This window comes from Dendropsophus ebraccatus, chromosome 8 (genome assembly GCF_027789765.1).
Source record: "Dendropsophus ebraccatus isolate aDenEbr1 chromosome 8, aDenEbr1.pat, whole genome shotgun sequence".
Taxonomy (NCBI): Eukaryota; Metazoa; Chordata; class Amphibia; order Anura; family Hylidae; genus Dendropsophus; species Dendropsophus ebraccatus.
In genome coordinates, this window is record NC_091461.1 from 32445681 (window position 1) to 32464039 (window position 18359).

Genomic DNA, 18359 nt, shown 5'->3' on the forward strand with positions numbered 1-18359 from the left:
TTATTCCTCCTGGAAATATAACATAGCACTACCATGTCTCTTTGGTAGAGGGAACCAGTAAAGACACAGGGGGAGATTTATCTAACATGGTGTAAAGTAAGACTGGCTCAGTCGCCCCTAGCAACCAATCAGATTCCACTTTTCATTTTCCAAAGAGTCTGTGAGGAATGAAAGATGGAATCTGATTGGTTGCTAGGGGCAACTGAGCCAGCTTCACTTTACACCATGTTTGATAAATCTCCCCCATACTATTGTTAAATTATTCATATATTTCAAGGGAGAATTACAGAGGAACGGCACTATGTAGAATAAAAATATTTACTGATACAGATATTTCAGGATTTCTGGCAGATCCTCTCTATCCAAAGAAAAAATGATACGATAAAACTCAGTCTAGCAACCTCTACAGAAAGCAATAACAGAGACGGGAACTTAATAATCCAGAGGACTGTGTGAGCATCTGTAGGTAATCACAGTGTATTCACAGACTCACAGAAGAGTGCCTGATTTTGTATGAATAAAATGCAAAATAACATCGGTGTTACTAGAAAAGCTGCCAAGACTGGGATTTTTTTTTTTAACAAAACATTTCCAGATTGGATCGTTTTAATGCACAGGCCCATATACACATAGACAACATATACACTTTATAAAGGCAAGTTTGTGAATTCAGGTCAACTATTGCTTTTTAGGTCTTAACCCCTTTTATTACTGTGGTAGTTTTTGATCGCTTTTATTATTGTTTTTTATATATAATTTTAAGAAATGAGCAATCCTGTTTTTTTGCTTCTTTTGTTTACGCTGTTCACTATGCAGGAACAAAATTGTAGTATTTTAATACATCAGACAATTCTGCACACTATTATATGTAATATGTTCATTTATTTGTTTTTTTTTTTTACATATTTTTATCTTTATAATGGGCACAGATGTAATTTAAACTTATTGAGAGGGTTTATAAGTTGTTTTTTTTTAAAAAACAAAACTTAAAAATACTTTTAAAAACTTTTTTTTAAGACTTTTCTTACACTTTTATTTTACTGTAAAATATGCAATCAATAGATAGATGCATATACTGATCTATGCTATGCCAGTATTATCGGCGATCTGTGCATAGAGCCTGCCTGAGAGCAGACTCTACACATAGATGGTCGATCTGACAGGACGGAGGTAAGTGTCTTACCCTCGCCCATCGGTACAAGTAATCGGGACCCCCGCAGCATTGAAAATTTGCAGATTGCTTCGTCTAAATTGTCTTTCAAAGATTGATCCTATTGTGTGAGATGGCCTTAAGCGATCTTAAAATCATAAAAATTATTTTCTCAACGATTTATCGCTTCGTCTAAATGCTGATCGGCATAAAAAACAAATTGTTGCTTAAAAATTGTTGAACGATCGATTGGGCGATTTATTGCTTCGTCTAAAGGGACACATCTAAAGCCTCTGAAGTCAGGAACGTTTATATACGTTCAGGCTTAAAAAAACATGGCCGCTTTCTTCCAGAAACAGCACCTCTCCTGTCCTCAGTTTGGGTGTAGGTCTTGCAGCTCAGTTTCATTGAAGTGAATGAAGCTCAATTGTAATACCGCACACAACCTGAGGACAGGGTTTTTTTTGCAAGAGAGTAGCTGTGTTTTTTTTTTATCCCTGGATATCCCCTCTAAGTATAAGTCGTATCATTTTAGCCACAGTAAAGAATAATAAACATCTACTTACTTTGAATAGGTAGTAAATTAGGTTTAGGTAAAGGAACAGGTAACCTGGAAAGAAATGTTATGTACTTGTTAGGTTTATTAATGCTCATACATGTTTTGAACAAAAGTAATTTATAATACATTAAAGAGTAATAAAGTATATGGAGAGTAATGAGCAGGGTACAACATACACAGAACTTATTAATACCAAAAAGGGAAATTGTACACAAGGCAGTCCATTTCTGTGATTGCTGAGTCTACACAAGGAACGATAAATTGTCAATTTAATGTTTCATGGTAGGACGCACATCACTGGTTTATAAAGCATGATGTACAGCCAACAAAGGGGCTATGACTGGGCTGCACAGAAGATACATCAGCCAACAAATGGGTGTTCTCTCTTTTGTTGGCTGAAAGCCGTCCCTTTTACATTGGCCAGTTGTTAGATACCAACATTCCTAGGAACACTCATTGGCCCAATGATTGGACCAAGAAAAAGGTCCTTTAGTCTTGCACTTAATTCCCCATCACAGCAGAGGTAACATCCTTTGGAAAATGAGGGCGCTCCATTTTTATCAGTTCCTCAGTGGGAGAGATGTCAACCTGATTTGTTCCTGTCGCCTGTGTATCATGTATTTGGGTTAAACTTGACACATGACAACTTGAGATATGAACCCCAGCCTTAATAGCATAAGCATCAGGAATGATCTGAGTTGATGGGCCATCTATTCCAATTAAGAAAACTGATATAAAAGAAAGTAGGTGCTCATTCTCTACAACTATTTATCTATAAATAATTGAGAAATAGGACAGGTCTCCTTTAAGACCTGGTTAAAGGGGAACTCCGGATAAGAAATACTTGTTTTCTTATTAAAGTACATTTAAAGTTATATAGATGTGTCTATGCAATGTATTACCGTATCTGTGCGGTTCTGCCACACTGGTAGCTGATAGAAATCCAGGAAGTTAAGAAAAATGGCCCCTGTGCCAATTCACATTGTCTCCTGCTCCTTCTGCTCTCCCCCCTTAGGAGACAAATTTTCCATGCCTCTGTCTCACATTTTGTGTGTTTGCTAAGATCAGGCTGATGATGCAGAGAGGGGGCAGGGCATGATCTCACAGGAGGCTTGGCTGGATCCCCCAATCCCCTGAGTGATCCACCATCTTGAATGGCCAGAAGCAGGTGCAGCACTAGATTTACTGATTGTGATGGGTGGGGGACTGTGATGATCAGCTGAGGGAAAGCATTGCCTTCTGGGGACTGCTCAACCAGGAAGGACAGAAACACAATACAGAACAACCCCCCCCCCCAAACAAATGGATTTTTGGCAGTTTCAAAACTGGGATAACCAGGTAAGTAATGCTATATGCTTCTGCAGAAGTTTCATTTTTTTAACCTCTACCTGGAGTTCTCCTTTAAACTTGATGAACATCTTGCTGATTGGTCTATTCAATTATTTAACAATTCATATACTTGGTATGATAACAGAACAACTTACTTATGGGGCACTGGAGGCACCGGGGGAGGCTCATTACCGGCACTTTGTATTCTTTGACGTTGCATGACTTGGGGCTTGTCTGTAATAGAAAAGTTAGTTGCATTTTTCTTTTTTTTAAGTAACATGATGTTAGTCATATATCTTAATTTAATTGTTAAATTAACATTTAATCATTAAAGGTGTTATCCAGTGTTAAAAAAACATGGACACTTTCTTCCAGAGACAATACAACTCTTATTTTGCAACTCTGTTCTATTGAAATATATGGAGACACCCGAACTGGAGACAAGAGCTGTGTTGTCTATAGAAGAAAGTGACCATGTTTTTCTAACAATGGATAATTCCTATAGGTGATGTTCCCACACAGTATTTTTACTCAGTATTTTGGTCAGTATTTTTCAACCAAGTGGATTGAAAACAAAGAAAGGCTATGTTCACACACTATTGAAATTTAGTGGCCGTCATTTGTCATTAAATGCCGGCCATCTACTAAATTTCAACAGTGTTTGAGCATAGCCTTTCTGTGTTTTCAATCCACTCCTGGTTTTGGTTGACAAATACTGAGCAAAAATACATAGCAAAAAAAACATAGTTTTAAAGCATGAAAATGCTACCTAAGCTATCGGCATCATGTTATAGAGCAGAAGGAGCTGAGTAAATTGATATATATCTTTATCGGAAAAGATTCAGTATAACTTGTAATTTATTGATTGAAATCTCTGATGTTTCCATGCCAAAGAGTCCAGTCCATTGGGTGACACCGCCCACTGGACTCCTTACACAGAATGAGCAGGAATTTTAATCAACATGTTACAAGTTATACGGAATCTTTTCCCACAAAGATATATATCAATCTGCTCAGCTCTTCCTGCTCTATAACATAGTGGTTATAGATTAGATATCATAGTGACAGTTTCCCTTTAAGTTGAATTCCCAATACCATAATACGGATTCCTTTTCCAGTAAAATCCAGTATAACAGTGACCCGACCTAACAGGTCTCAGGCCAGGAATTATGGCCATAATATAGACAAAAATGCATCCTTATTATGCTCATGTGAACCCTGACCAATGCTTTTTGTTAAAGCCTATTATTCTGAAACAATGTAAGGTGAAATAATGCAGACAAAAGCAAAAGCTCCACCACCAGTGTCCATAGAAAATTATTAAAACTATTTATTATTTATTGGGAATCTATTAAAAACAGTGTGCACAACATAAAACAAAAGCTTTTAATGAAGAGTTTTTAATGAATACCACCAAAAATATAGTTTTAATAATTTTCTATGGGCACTTGTGCTGGCACCTCTGCTTTCGTCCATGTTTATCCTGATTCCCGGCCAGTTACCCGTGAATTATTCTCCATTGGGAAATCCAGCTGAGCGGTGATTGTCTATGTACTATTTTTTTTTTTTTTTTTAAATAAAGGAGCTGTGTGATCACAGTCTTGACACTGTTGTATCACTTTAATTGACACCTATGTCAACAGAAACCTACTTCATTATTTCTGTCTTTTTTTTTAGTTAGGAAACAAGAAGCAACAACATTTTTTTTTTTTTTATTTCAAAAAGGAACTTACCAATATTGCTGTTCACGTCCCTTTGCGGAAAAACTGGAACCATTATCTTGAAATAGAGAAATTAGAATGTATTTAGAATTCAGAAATTCATAATAGGCAGTATATAGAACTTGTTATCTATAATGCGCAATCTCCGGCTGTTCTGACACTACTACTCCCAGGATGTTCTGTATGACATATGTGGGTTATGTAGTTTCATACCAGCCGTAAAGTCACTGGTTGCAGATTTTTAAATTGACACTTTGGGAATGCCCCAGCCATCATCTGTCTCATAGTCAATGAATATCACACACAGAACCTTTCCGTGCTATAGTACTGGAGCTGTGTTGATAATGGCAGCTTATTAATACCAAGGCACACGTTGTTTCAGAACATTGCTTGGTTACAAAATCACCATGGAAACCTCTGCCAGAAAGACAGGGAGGGTTGACCACTAGCCAATCAGAGCCAAGGATGTCTTCACCGGCTACATATTTAGAATGCTGTGCAATTCACTGTGGTTCGTTTTTTTTTTTAATTAAGAATTTTAAACACATTTTTCTAAGCAAGTGACTGTAAAGTAGAATTAGCAAAAATGAATAAAATATTAACTAGATGCTACCTATCAACTGATATACTCTCATTAGTCTGTGATTTGATGTACAGTAAAGCAGAACCATCCTGGTGTCTGTTGTCAAGTCTCCTCGGAGAAATCAGCCAACCATGTTTCTATTTTTAATGGCTAAATGACTGTTTCTCACAGTTTCACTTACATTTAATGTATGATCAGCTTAAAGGGAACCAGTCATCATGAAAATACTACCTAAGCTATCAGCATCATGTAATAGAGCAGAAGGAGCTAAACAGATTGATATATATCTTTACGGGAAAAGATTCAGTATAACTTGTAATTAATTGATTGAAATTTCTGATGTTTCCATGCTAAAAAGAGTCCAGTCCATTGAGTAACACCGCCCACTGGACTCCTTAATACAGAAGGATGAAGGATTTCAATCAGCATGTTACAAGTTATACTGAATCTTTTCCCACAAAGATATATATCAATCTGCTCAGTTCTTCCTGCTCTATAACTTGATGCTGATAACTTAGGTGCCTTTGTCTTGGTGACAGGTTCACTTTAAAAGGGGTTGTCCCAGCACCAAGAAAGTAATTTTTACGCTTGCTTTCCGGTGGCTCATTTCCAGGGAGTGTGCCGGCAAAGTCCAATACTTTGCTCCTCACTTGGTGGGCTGTGTTGCTGTGACTGGGACTACATTGTGACCTCTGCAGTTAAAGGGGCTATCCAGCGTTACAAAAACATGGCCACTTTCTTCCAGAGACAGCACCGCTCTTGTCTCCAACTTGGGCAGGGTTTTGATGCTCAGTTCCATTGTAGTGAATGGAGCTTAATTGCAAACCACACCTGAACTGAAGACTTGTGTTGTCTCTGAAAGAAAGTGGCCATGTTTTTATAGCACTGAATAACACCTTTAGGCTATGTTCACACTACGTAAAATAACGTCCGTTTTTCACGGGGCCGTATAAACAACGGCCATTATCTAATAAGTAGTGTGAATTCAAAGGCCGTAGTTACATTGCATTGCAGTCATTATAGGAAACCTCAAAACAACGGCCGTAGTTTTGCGGCGTGGACAACGGATGTTATTTTACGTAGTGTGAACATAGCCTTTAAACTGTGCTCACATGCAGTGATCAGTGGCTGTTAACTATATGCAGGAATGGTTTTGCTTGAATGTGAGCCACCGGGGAATGAGCATCCAAATAACTTTATGATACCCAATTTATATAAAACTTTTTAAAACACTTTAAAAAATAACGTCTATGGGGCTGTGTGCAGGCTTATTTTATGCAGCATAATCTGTAGTTTTAATTGGTACCTCTTTTGCATATACATTGGTACCTTGGTTTAAGAGTAACTTGGTTTAAGAGCGTTTTGATTTAAGAGATCACAGTTTTTCAAAATGTTTACTTGGTTTAAGAGCATTGCTTTGGTTTAAGAGCTCCCTGTACTGGGTGGGAGCATGAGTGGAGGAGGGGCATGGTCTGCATAGCGGGGTCTACAGTCCTGTACTGTGACCAAGAAAGTCTCCCTCACCTTCCAAATCATAGCAGATCCACTTCAGGCTGGGGCTTACATCAGGGGACAGGACTGTGGAGGTAATCTCTTCATAGCTGTAAACCCTCTCTCCCCGGACAGAGAGCACTGCATGCATGTGCCCACATCTGCCCTGCTCATTTCTTCATGCTCCCTGCAGTCTCTGTCAGCCCTTGTGTTTCCCATCCTCTCCATTACTGTACAGTAACTTATAATATCACATATTCTGCTGTTTCTGAATGTTTGTTTCATTTGTTTTACATGTTATTCAGAATAATAAATCATTATTTTTGGGGTGTGAAACCAATTGCCTGCATTTCAGTGATTTCTTATGGGAAAATTTACTTTGGTTTAAGAGTGGATTTGGATTACAAGCACAGTACTGGAACGAATTATGCTCGTAATCCAAGGCACCACTGTATGTGACTTTTTGATTGGGTTTTCTTCTGGAATGATATGTGACCAAAAATGATATATTTTGCACTTTGATGTCTTTTTGTGATTACACTAATTACTGTACAAAATCACAAATGTGATCATTTAATATTTCGGGCAATTCCACATATGGCAATACCAAATATGTTTATTAATATCTTTGTTTCCATTTTTTTTATTAAAAAAATATAGGAAAAGGTAGTTCATTTAAACTTCTATTATGGAATTTTCCTCAATTGCTCATAGGGATCAACTGCATGGATCCATTGCTTCTGCAATCAATTGCTACAGGACGATTAAGGCAGCCTGTAGCAATTGCCGATCAACGGCAGCATCCGAGGCCAGACAGAGGCCTCGGGCTGCTTCCACAATGTATTGGCTCCATGTGATCACATCGCATGGAGCCAATTCGACTACGAGACCACCAATGACAGATATTTCTACTGTTTAAATGCTGTTGTCAAAAGTGACAGCTGCATTTAAACAGCTTGAATAGCCGGCAACAGAGATTGCTCCGTGCCAGCTATTAGCCCAAGTCCCTGGCTGTGAGCCCTCTCTATACCACCACCACAACATAACGGTACGCGGTGGTCCAAGTAGGGGTTAAATGTGTGAATAGAGAAATTGTACCCAGCAGATACTCATATTGAGGATATTTGGGAGGTGTATGATGTAAAAACTGAACATCAGTGCCTGACAACACTTTTGCCCTTGGTGCCTAACAAATGAACCTCCTTCATTTTCACAAGAACGTTTACAGAAGAAACTAGTGAACCATCAAAATACTGTGTCAGTGCCCATGGATTTAGAATTAACAGGTAAGCACATATGATTGTTAGTCTTGGGTTTTGTATTGTATTTTTAGGACTGCAATATACAATATTGTCCTCCGCTGGTACTGATATTTTATTTTTGTCTAATTTTAAAACATGTATAAGGCTGGTTTCACACTGCATTTTTGCAATCCTTCAAATGGATCAGTTTTTAAAAGGTTACTTTTAACATACAGAAAAAAACGTGGTCAACCACGTCAATGGAAACCAAGTCAATGGAAAAACAGATGCACACAATTGCATCTGTTTTTGCTTCCATTTTTTTCCCCCTTAAAATAGATACGATAAACGAACTGCAAAAACGTAGTGTGAACCCAGCCTTACTTACTTGATGCTTGATCTAAGCAATGTGCATTGTGTCTCTTGAGGGGACCTTCACGTATGGATTTGCTAGAGATCAGATATAAAAATGACATGTGGACATATCCTAGCAGTCTTAGATGGCCTTAATGTTTGTGCAATATTTATAGAGATTTTTTTAAATTATAAAATTATAATAATCTTACCGGTTTCTGGCCAAGGTTTAGAGCAGGTTTAGGCCTTCTTCATAGGGGAAAAAAAAGAGATAAAACTTTAGTTATATGCTATCTCAAAGGTCCAGATTTATAAATCTGACAAATATGTGCCTGATTTTGAGAAACAAAAGCTGAGCAGTGGTTGCTGTCTGAGGCATTGATCAATCTGGACCTTCAGTACATTATTTGTATACCATACCCTCTGTATCTTCTCATCTGTGCCATACTTACACATTACGTGGGGAAGGGGATGGCTTGGGTTTTACGGGTGGTTCTGGTGGGAGAACTGTTTAAAAAACAAACACATTGTATAATAAATTAGGTATATGATAGAGATTAAAGTAAAAAGAAATGTTCAATGAAACTGGATCCCTGGAAATGGTCTAATCAAAATGGCTAAATTTTCTTAACTACTTATACGAGTTATCCAGGCCTAGAAAAACATGGCCGCTTTCTTCCAGAAACAGCACCTCTACTGTCCTTAGTTTGGGTGTGGGTTTTGCAGCTCAGTTCCAGTGAAGTGAATTAAGCTCAATTGCAATACCACAAATAACCTGAGGATAAGAATGGTGCTGTTTTTTAAGAAAGTAGTTGTGCTTTTTTTTTTTTTTTTTTTAAATCAAAGAACACTTGAAATTTCTTTTTAGTGTTTCATGATTCCTAGAACTCCATACATTGCATACCAGAATATTTGGTGTTGCTCTATCTACATTAATGTTTAATAAAAGATACTAGATGTTTGCTTGTTTTTGCTATACATTCCCGTGCTTGCTGACATCCAGAAATACCTGTGTTTCTATCCCAGGGCAAAATGAATTTCTGCCTATTGATGTTATGTGGTTGAAAAAAATGTATAAACTATGCAAGAAAAAAAATTCTCTCTGTTTAGCGAGTTTTTTGAAGTTGAAACTTCTCGGAATGTAGTGTTCTGACATCTGGAAAGTGAAAAGCAGCTGATGACAGGAAGGAATGTTTAAGGGGTTGTCCTCTCTGGACAACCCCTTTTTTTCTAATAAGGGTACTTTCCTTACTTCTGATCATTGTGAAGTCATACCTATCATTTAAACAAACTTCTGACATTATACAGGGGCGGATTAACTTTACCATAGGCCCCGGGCTGTTCACCAAGCCTGGGCCCCCCCAGCCCACTGTAACTGTGGCAGCACTAGCTCGGTGTTCATAGTACAGGGTAGATAATGTCATGATGTCCTGATTTGTGCAAAATTGCCATAAAAAAACTGTTTTGCTGCAAATAATGGCGGAAGTGTAGCCAGGAGACAGTACACCACTGAAAGTATAAGTCTTTTTGGGTGGTCATGGGCCCCCCAGGAGCTCAGGGCCCTGGGCTGCCGCCCAAAACGCCCTTATTATAATCCACTACTGCTGACATATCAAAGTGAACAGTCAGAGAGTTGTATCGGTTGGGGGGGGGGGGGGTCCGGGTACTGAGACCCCACTAATCGTTAGAATGAAGGGGTAGATGCACGCAGGAGCGCTCTCTCTGTCTCTTCATCTCTGTCTCACTGCCAAAGTAGCAGTCAACGGAATTATAATGGAGCCCTATGGAACTTGCGGTTATCGATGTACTAGAAGTTCCATAGTGCTTCATTATAATTCCAGTGAGACAGAGATGGGGACAGAGCATGCGCTCCTGCATGCGTCTGCCACTTCATTTTATTGATTGGCGGGGGTCTCAGCACCTGATCGCCGACTGATACAAACCTCTGACATGTTGCGTAGTTTGTTTAACTGATAGGCAGGGGCGTAACTACCACTGTAGCAGCCATAGCGGTTGCTATGGGGCCCGCCGCACCAGGGGAACCGGTGGCGCACTCCTGCAATACACTGGGCTCCCTGAGCTGTCTTTATTTTGCAGCTACCGGTTGTCTCCCGCGTTCTGCAAAAGTCCCTTTAACTGCAAGCACTCCTGACAAGTTTAGTTATGACTACAATTGACAATTTAGTGGGAAGGGGGGGGCAATCAAAAGTTTGCTATGGGGCCCAGTAATTTCTAGTTACGCCCCTACTGATAGGTACCCTTTAAGAATGCCCTAAAATAAACTTATTGCAGAGAGCCTAAAGCCAAGACCACCTGTAATCCTGTCCTTCTGAAAGAGTATTGTTAACTAGTAAAGGGCTGTTAAACTATTTGCCCCCATTTGAATGATGTTTGTTATTACATATTCATCATAATGAATTTAAAATTTTCATAGAAAATATAACATTACACCATGTAGCGACATCTGCTTTAGGCTGCCTTCACACACACCGGATCCGCAGCTGATTTCACGCTGCAGATTCGCAGCGAAATCCACTGTCGATCCAGTGCCAATTTATCCCCATGAGAATACATATTCGCAGCGGGATTGTGCATACATCACCTCCTCCGCAATCCGGCTTGCTTTGCGGGTTCTCTGCAGGACGTCCCGCTCAGCCAATCAGTGGCTGCGGCGGGACAGTGCACTGATTGGCTAAGCGGAACCAGCAGACGCCGGACACCCGGAGCGGGGAGGAGGGGATGTATACTTCAGCCTCCGGGTGGTTAACTTACATGAGTATGAATCCTCATAGGGATGCACTGACACTGGATCTGCAGTGGATTTCGCTGTAAATTCGGAGTGTGTAATCCGCAGCGGATCCGGTGTGTGTGAAGGCACCCTTAAACTCATTACAGAATTTATTGAAAGGAACGCTGCAATACCTACAGGGTTTCCTAATAAGCTTTTACACGCTCCTTAAAAAGTTCAGTCCAAGCAATTATCCTTTTGGGAGCTGTGAAGCTAGCCTCATTGGTTGTCACTGAGGCTTTTTGGTATTCTGTAGGCTCATAGAATAAAAAGACAATGGTTTTCTATGTTCGAATGTGGTAAAATTCCTAACAGTGGTAAAGGTACTTACAGTCGTCACATACTTCATATTCGTCCTGATCCTAAAAAGATAGATGCAAAGTATTTTATTGTTAACGTTATAATGTCATGACGTTCTATTCAGGGATTTTAAGGAACTTTATCGAAACATATGTAAAAAGAATAAAAAACAAATCTTGCTTGCTTCTAGTGATGTCTGTGCAAACCTAGTCACACGATTATGAGCGGCCTTAAGGGTCTTTCCATTTAAAGCTCAGATGTTTCAGCTGCCCACCTTCCCTTCTTTCTAATTTACTAAGGGGAAGTTGTAATAATTTACAAGCCTTCTAAGCTTAAGGTTCCCAAACACTTCAGACTTTTGTCTCCCAAACCCATTTCTTGCGGCAGATTTTGCCGTCAATTTGCCGTGAATGGACCCCCCTCCCAAACAACCGTTGACAAATGATGCCGGTAGTGATAGGGGTTGGGCATGATGGAAAATTATGACCAACCCCTTTGTTCAAAGGGAGATAAGCCGCAGCTCTTGCTGTAGCTTACCTCTCTCTTCCACATAGAGAACAAAGGAACGCTTGGCCGTGCTGAACATTTCTTTTTGGGTAGGACGGGTGGGAGATGATTTCATTGCTCAGCCGTTTGTTATTGAAGGTATACGGGGCCTTTCCATTATTACATTCCTACAAATTCCGGGACTCAATGGAGTAGATGATGCTGTAATGACAGGACATTATCTAGCAGACACACACAGTGGGGGAGGTTGATCAAGCTAGTGTAAAGTAAAACTGACTCAGTTGCCCCTAGCAACCAATCAGATTCCACTTTTCATTTTTCAGAGTCTGTGAGGAATGAAAGGTGGAATCTGATTGGTTGCTAGGGGCAACTGAGACAACAGTTTTACTTTACACCATGTTTGATAAATCTCCTCCATTGTTTGTATTTCTCTGGGTAATATATTCTCATTTTATCTGTGTGTAATTTATATGTTAATTTTCTCTAACATTTTGCCATGTTATATAAAAAAAACAGTGCATTGAAAAACTACAACTTTTGCCCCCCAAAAAGTTCACATATATCCTCATGCATGCTAGAGTCAGAATGTGGGAATGCAATAATTAAAAAGTTATTAGTTTCCAAAGACCAAAACTATCTAGGCGGAACTTAGATCACTACTTAAGTGGAGATGCCGCCATTAGATTAAGCGTCGCTGTTTAAGATCTAATGTGTGTATGTAAAATGTTAAAGACCAGTAGGAAACCATAGTCTATGTACTCATCTGTTTAATATAGCCGGAAGCCTGTATACATACCACATGGGATGGAGTAGTTATTTTAGGCAGTGATCCCCTTAAAGAATAAGAAATAGAACATTATAATTAATTTTATATAGTTTTTGAGTATAAATCTTTGACCAAATTAGAATCTGTCAACATATACTAAAAAGGCTCCAGAATACCATAGTGCGGATTAGAAGGCCCAATAGAAATTTACAAGGATTACTACACAGCTCAATAGTCATGCCCTCCTGTGCCTTATTTTAAGGGGATAACTTAATCCAATGAAGATGTATATATTCATACAGCAGTACTGTATATCACCTCCTTACTTATGTTGCATAGCAGAGAAATTGTAGGAACAGCATAGAATATCACTATATGGCTCAATATAATCAATAAAGTGTCACTGTCGTTTACATTTTTTTTGCATAAATCAATAGTGCAGGCAATTTTAAGAAACTTTGTCATTGGGTTTATTAGCTGAAAAATGCATTTTTATCATGAAAAAGCAGTTTGAAGCCCTCCCCCCTGTCTTCATGGTTTTCTATGGAGAGGGGAGGGGTGTAGGGAGATGAGGCACCAAAACAGGACAACAAAGTTAAATTACAGCTACATCACTGGGCTATCTCCTCTGAAGTCAGCACTGACTTCTCTGACCTTTGAATACTGGCTTTCACACAGCTTCCTCTGTGTAATCCTTTTTTTTCTGCTTGTGACTAATCTCCCACCCCCCTCTCCATAGAACAGACAGGGCCCGACTAATGAGCAGTGAATGAGAGAGAGGAGGGAGGGGGGGGGCCTGGGGAAAGTCTTTTTGAATGCAGATAATGGCATATTTGTCTAATAAACTCAAATACAAAAGTTTCTTAAAATCGCCTGGACTATTGATTTCTACAACAACAAAAAACACGACAGTGACACAAGTTTTTTATTGCAGAGATTTTAGGGCATTTGCTGTTTAGTACAATGTAGTCTATGGTTCCTGGTTATTGCCCACTTCAGGCTGTAAAGCCTCTGATTATAGTGTGCTTCAGTTTTGCATCTATCATCAGAATATATTGGTATATTATAGTCCACTAATATATAACCAAAATATGTTTTGATGGTGGTGCACAGAAAGCTTTTACAGACATAAAAACAGACTATTCCTTTAAATGCACTCTAAATGGAGTAGCACTTTACATAGTGTACACTACAAATAGTATATACATACATATATATATATATATATATATATATATATATATATATATATATGTACATACATACATACATACATACACACACACACACACACACACACACACACACATATATACATACACACACACACACACACATATATACATACATACACACACACACACACACACGCGCAGTATAAATATTTTCCAGCTGTCATCATCACTCGAGATTTAGTTTGGCAGGTACACATCTATTAGACATCCATACCTTTTAGGAGGAGAGGGGGATGGCTGAAAGAGAAAAAAAATAGCAATTTTTAATTACACAATGCATCAATCATTCACTAGTACAGCCACATGGCTAATATGGAGTATGCACTGAGTTGTTTTAAGTGTATTACCTCATTCTCAGGGACAACATACAGCTCTGAAAAAAAAAATCATTGAATTATAATAAATAAATAAATAAATTATAAATAAATAAATTAAATTAAATAAATCACGTTGTATGTCACATAATAGAAGCCTAACTACAAATCTTGGTTACGGCTTTTATATGCTATAATTCAGTACCAAAGCCTACCATTACTAATCAGCTGGGAGATGTAGGGATATAATACAGTCAGGTTTGCAGTGGTATAAGTCAGCCAGTTGTTGGAAATGGGCCTGCCAGTACACACTTTCCTGGCTTGTGATGTAGGCTAAAGGGCTATCAGTTGGTGTCAGAAAGCTATAAGGATTTGCACAACAGCAGGGGTAGGGAACCTTGGCTCTTCAGCTGTTGCAAAACTACAACTCCCATCATGCCTGGACAGCTAAAGCTTTAGCTTTGGCTGTCCAAGCATGATGGAAGTTGTAGTTTTAAAACAGCTGAAGAGCCAAGGTTCCCTACCACTGCCCTACAGAAAATGATGTATTCTTTCCAGTCTAACAGTGCTCTCTGCTGCCACCTCTGTCTGTGACAGAAACTGTCCCGAGGAGTAGCAAATCCTATAGAAAATCTTCCCTACTTTCCATATGGAGCTCTGGTAAAATAAAAGCCGAGTAGTGATTGGTTGCTGGGAACAAATCACAATGCTGGTTTCAGGAAACTTTAAAGACCAGCCATGACTAAGATTGCATAACCGCAGGTGAAACACGTTGGGGTTCTATGTGATGTCAGTGTATATTTTAACGTCTCATCAATAAAGTAGCACTTTTGGATTCAGGCACTAAAAATGGATCTGAGGAGTCTCCTCTGCTTCCCTTCTCTAATTTCTAGATATATGTGACTGTTTTCTAGTCTGTTAAATGACAATATATCTCTAACAATACGGTTTTACACATTACATTGAATAGCAGGAAAGGTTGAGACAAAAATGAATAATTCTAAATCCTGCAGTGTATACTAAACCAGTAATAATATATACAGAGAAATAGTAAAATACTTTAGTCAGACCCCACAGGAGGGAGCTCTTTACTTATATATAAAAACCAAAGGCTATGGGCTACATGGTCATTATAAACCTTGTGCACGTAGGGAAACAGATTCTAGGTGATAAGACTTCAATTCCAAGATCAGGTTTTTAGATTTGTTCAGTCCATTGTCTGTATTTGTAACTTCTGATTGTGAGATATATATATATATTATTATTATTATTTTTTTTTATAAAACAAAAGTTAAATCAAATAATCCATGAATTTACCGTTATCATCTTCAGGTTCAGGATGTTGCAGGGTGGGAGACCTTCCAGGGGTGAGGGGCATGGGTTTGGTCTGTCTGTTCACTCTTGGAGCTGTAAAGCATAAAATAGCCTGAATAGATATCCTAAAGTATTTTCCCTATTCTGATCTAACACTTCATCACATATTCTACCCTCTATCTGGAACACATGTCCAGCACAGATCCTAGGATTGTTACTTTAATGAATACCATCCAAAAAGAATCGGCAGCGCCCACCATGAAGAAAATGTCCCATTATTTGATATTCTTTAACAATACAAAGGTCCTGGAGGACTCAAACCTTTTGCTCTTCCTGCCACCATTTTGCTTTACTCAAGGCCTTAAAGGGGTACTCTGGTAAATAAAACCAACTAATCAACTCATTTGAGAAAGTTATACAGATTTGTAAATTACTTCCATTTAAATATCTCTAGTCCTTCAGTACCTATCAGCTGCTGTATGTCCTGCAGGAAGTGGTGTATTCTTTCCAGTCTGACACAGTGCTGTCTGTTGCCACCTCTGTCCGTGTCAGGAACTGTCCAGAGCAGGAGAGGTTTTCTATGGGGACTTGCTGCTCTTCTGGACAGTTGCTGTCACGAACAGAGGCAACAGCGGAGTACCAGAGTACCCCTTTAATAATAATAATAATAATAATAATAATAATAATAATATGTGTTTACATAGCTCCAACACAGGCCATGACAAAGCATGTGTAACACAAAACGGCCATAGGCCAAGGAGAAAGTGGTCCTTCCTCAAGTACCTTTTGCATCTTAAGGCTGGGTTCACACTACGTATATTTCAGTCAGTATTGTGGTCCTCATATTGCAACCAAAACCAGGAGTGGATTAAAAACACAGAAAGGCTCTGTTCACACAATGTTGAAATTGAGTGGATGGCCACCATATAACAGTAAATAACGGCCATTATTTCAATACAACAGCCGTTGTTTTAAAATAACAGCAAATATTTGCCATTATATGGCGGCCATCCACTCAATTTCAACATTGTGTGAACAGATCCTTTCTGTGTTTTTAATCCACTCCTGGTTTTGGTTGCAATATGAGGACCACAATACTGACTGAAATATACGTAGTGTGAACCCAGCCTTATGGAATATCAATAAAAGGGACATTTTCTTCATGTTTAGTGCCGCACAGCGCACTTTCATTTGGTGTAGCTCGACGCTCTGTTGGCAGTATTATTGAACAACATACTGTATGGTGTCATTATTTACCCACTCTTTAGGCACTGTATGGTGGCCTTACAGTCACTATGTAGTGGTATTTTTAAAGAATGACACAAAAGCATTATTATTTGGATTTTGCCTGTCGCTTATGTGTTACTTAATGTGTGCTGTCTTATACTGTTGTTCTTTCAACCAAAATGTATTATACAGTTATCAGTACTGTATATCACTTGTCGGAAAATAGAAGGCTCTTACGATTTTTCACTGGCTCTTTAATGGGTTCAATGTAATTTCCCTGGAAAAAAAAAAAGGTCAGTATAAACAGAAGAAGACTGGATTAAGAAAAACAGAAATATGGCTAAATATTACAGTGGGTATACAAGACAATGAAGGTATACTCTGGGTTCCCCTCATATACCTTATTTTACTTCACCCCCCCCCCCCTTTTTTTATTTTAAGACAGTCGCTTACTGTTTAAGTTATTCCTTTACTTTGATTTATCATGTATATACAGTGGTAACTTGGTTTAAGAGCGTTTTGATTTAAGAGCTCACAGTTTTTCAAAATTGTAACTTGGATTAAGAGCATTGCTTAGGTTTAAGAACTCCCTGTACTTGGTGGGAGTCGGAGTGGGGGAGGGACATGGTCTGCATAGCGGGGTCTACAGCACTGTACTCTGACCCAGGAAGTCTCTCTCACCTTCCAAATCATAGCAGATCTACTTCAGGCTGCGGCTTACATCAGGGGACAGGACTGTGGAGGTAATCTCATAGCTGTATCCCCTCTCTCACTGGACAGAGTGCTGCAAATATGTGCCCACATCTGCCCTGCTCATTCCTTCATGCTCCCTGCAGTCTCTGTCAGTCCTTGTGTTTCCTATCCTCTCCATTCCTGCTATAATGGGCCTGCACTTACACTCAGCTATACACACTGCTGCTATAATGTGCCTGCACTCACACTCAGCTATACACACTGCTGCTATAATGTGCCTGCACTCACACACAGCTATACACACTGCTGCTATAATGTGCCTGCACTCACACTCAGCTATACACACTGCTGCTATAATGTGCCTGCACTCACACACAGCTATACACACTGCTGCTGTAATGTGCCTGCACTCACACTCAGCTATACACACTGCTGCTATAATGTGCCTGCACTCACACACAGCTATACACACTGCTGCTATAATGTGCCTGCACTCACACTCAGCTATACACACTGCTGCTATAATGTGCCTGCACTCACACACAGCTATACACACTGCTGCTATAATGTGCCTGCACTCACACTCAGCTATACACACTGCTGCTATAATGTGCCTGCACTCACACACAGCTATACACACTGCTGCTATATTGTGCCTGCACTCACACACAGCTACACCACATGCTGATTGCTATACTGTACAGTAACTTATAATATCACATATTCAGCTGTTTCTCATAGTTTGTTTTATCTGTTCTACATGTTATTCAGAATAAAAAAAAATCAT

General features: G+C 39.1%; 1 protein-coding gene across 4 annotated transcripts in view; it reads right to left on the reverse strand.

The window, feature by feature from the left end:
• BLNK (B cell linker) overlaps positions 1-18359 on the reverse strand; it is a 96079-nt gene that overhangs the window by 10450 nt on the left and 67270 nt on the right. For all 4 annotated transcript variants that reach the window (XM_069980126.1, XM_069980124.1, XM_069980123.1 and 1 more), the window contains 11 exons: positions 17117-17156; positions 15656-15745; positions 14372-14397; positions 14239-14261; positions 12820-12856; positions 11548-11578; positions 8881-8935; positions 8641-8677; positions 4772-4817; positions 3194-3272; positions 1717-1760 (listed from right to left, as the gene is read on the reverse strand). In XM_069980126.1, coding sequence (XP_069836227.1) covers positions 1717-1760; positions 3194-3272; positions 4772-4817; positions 8641-8677; positions 8881-8935; positions 11548-11578; positions 12820-12856; positions 14239-14261; positions 14372-14397; positions 15656-15745; positions 17117-17156 — 508 coding nt within the window. The remainder of the gene's footprint in view (positions 1-1716; positions 1761-3193; positions 3273-4771; positions 4818-8640; positions 8678-8880; positions 8936-11547; positions 11579-12819; positions 12857-14238; positions 14262-14371; positions 14398-15655; positions 15746-17116; positions 17157-18359) is intronic.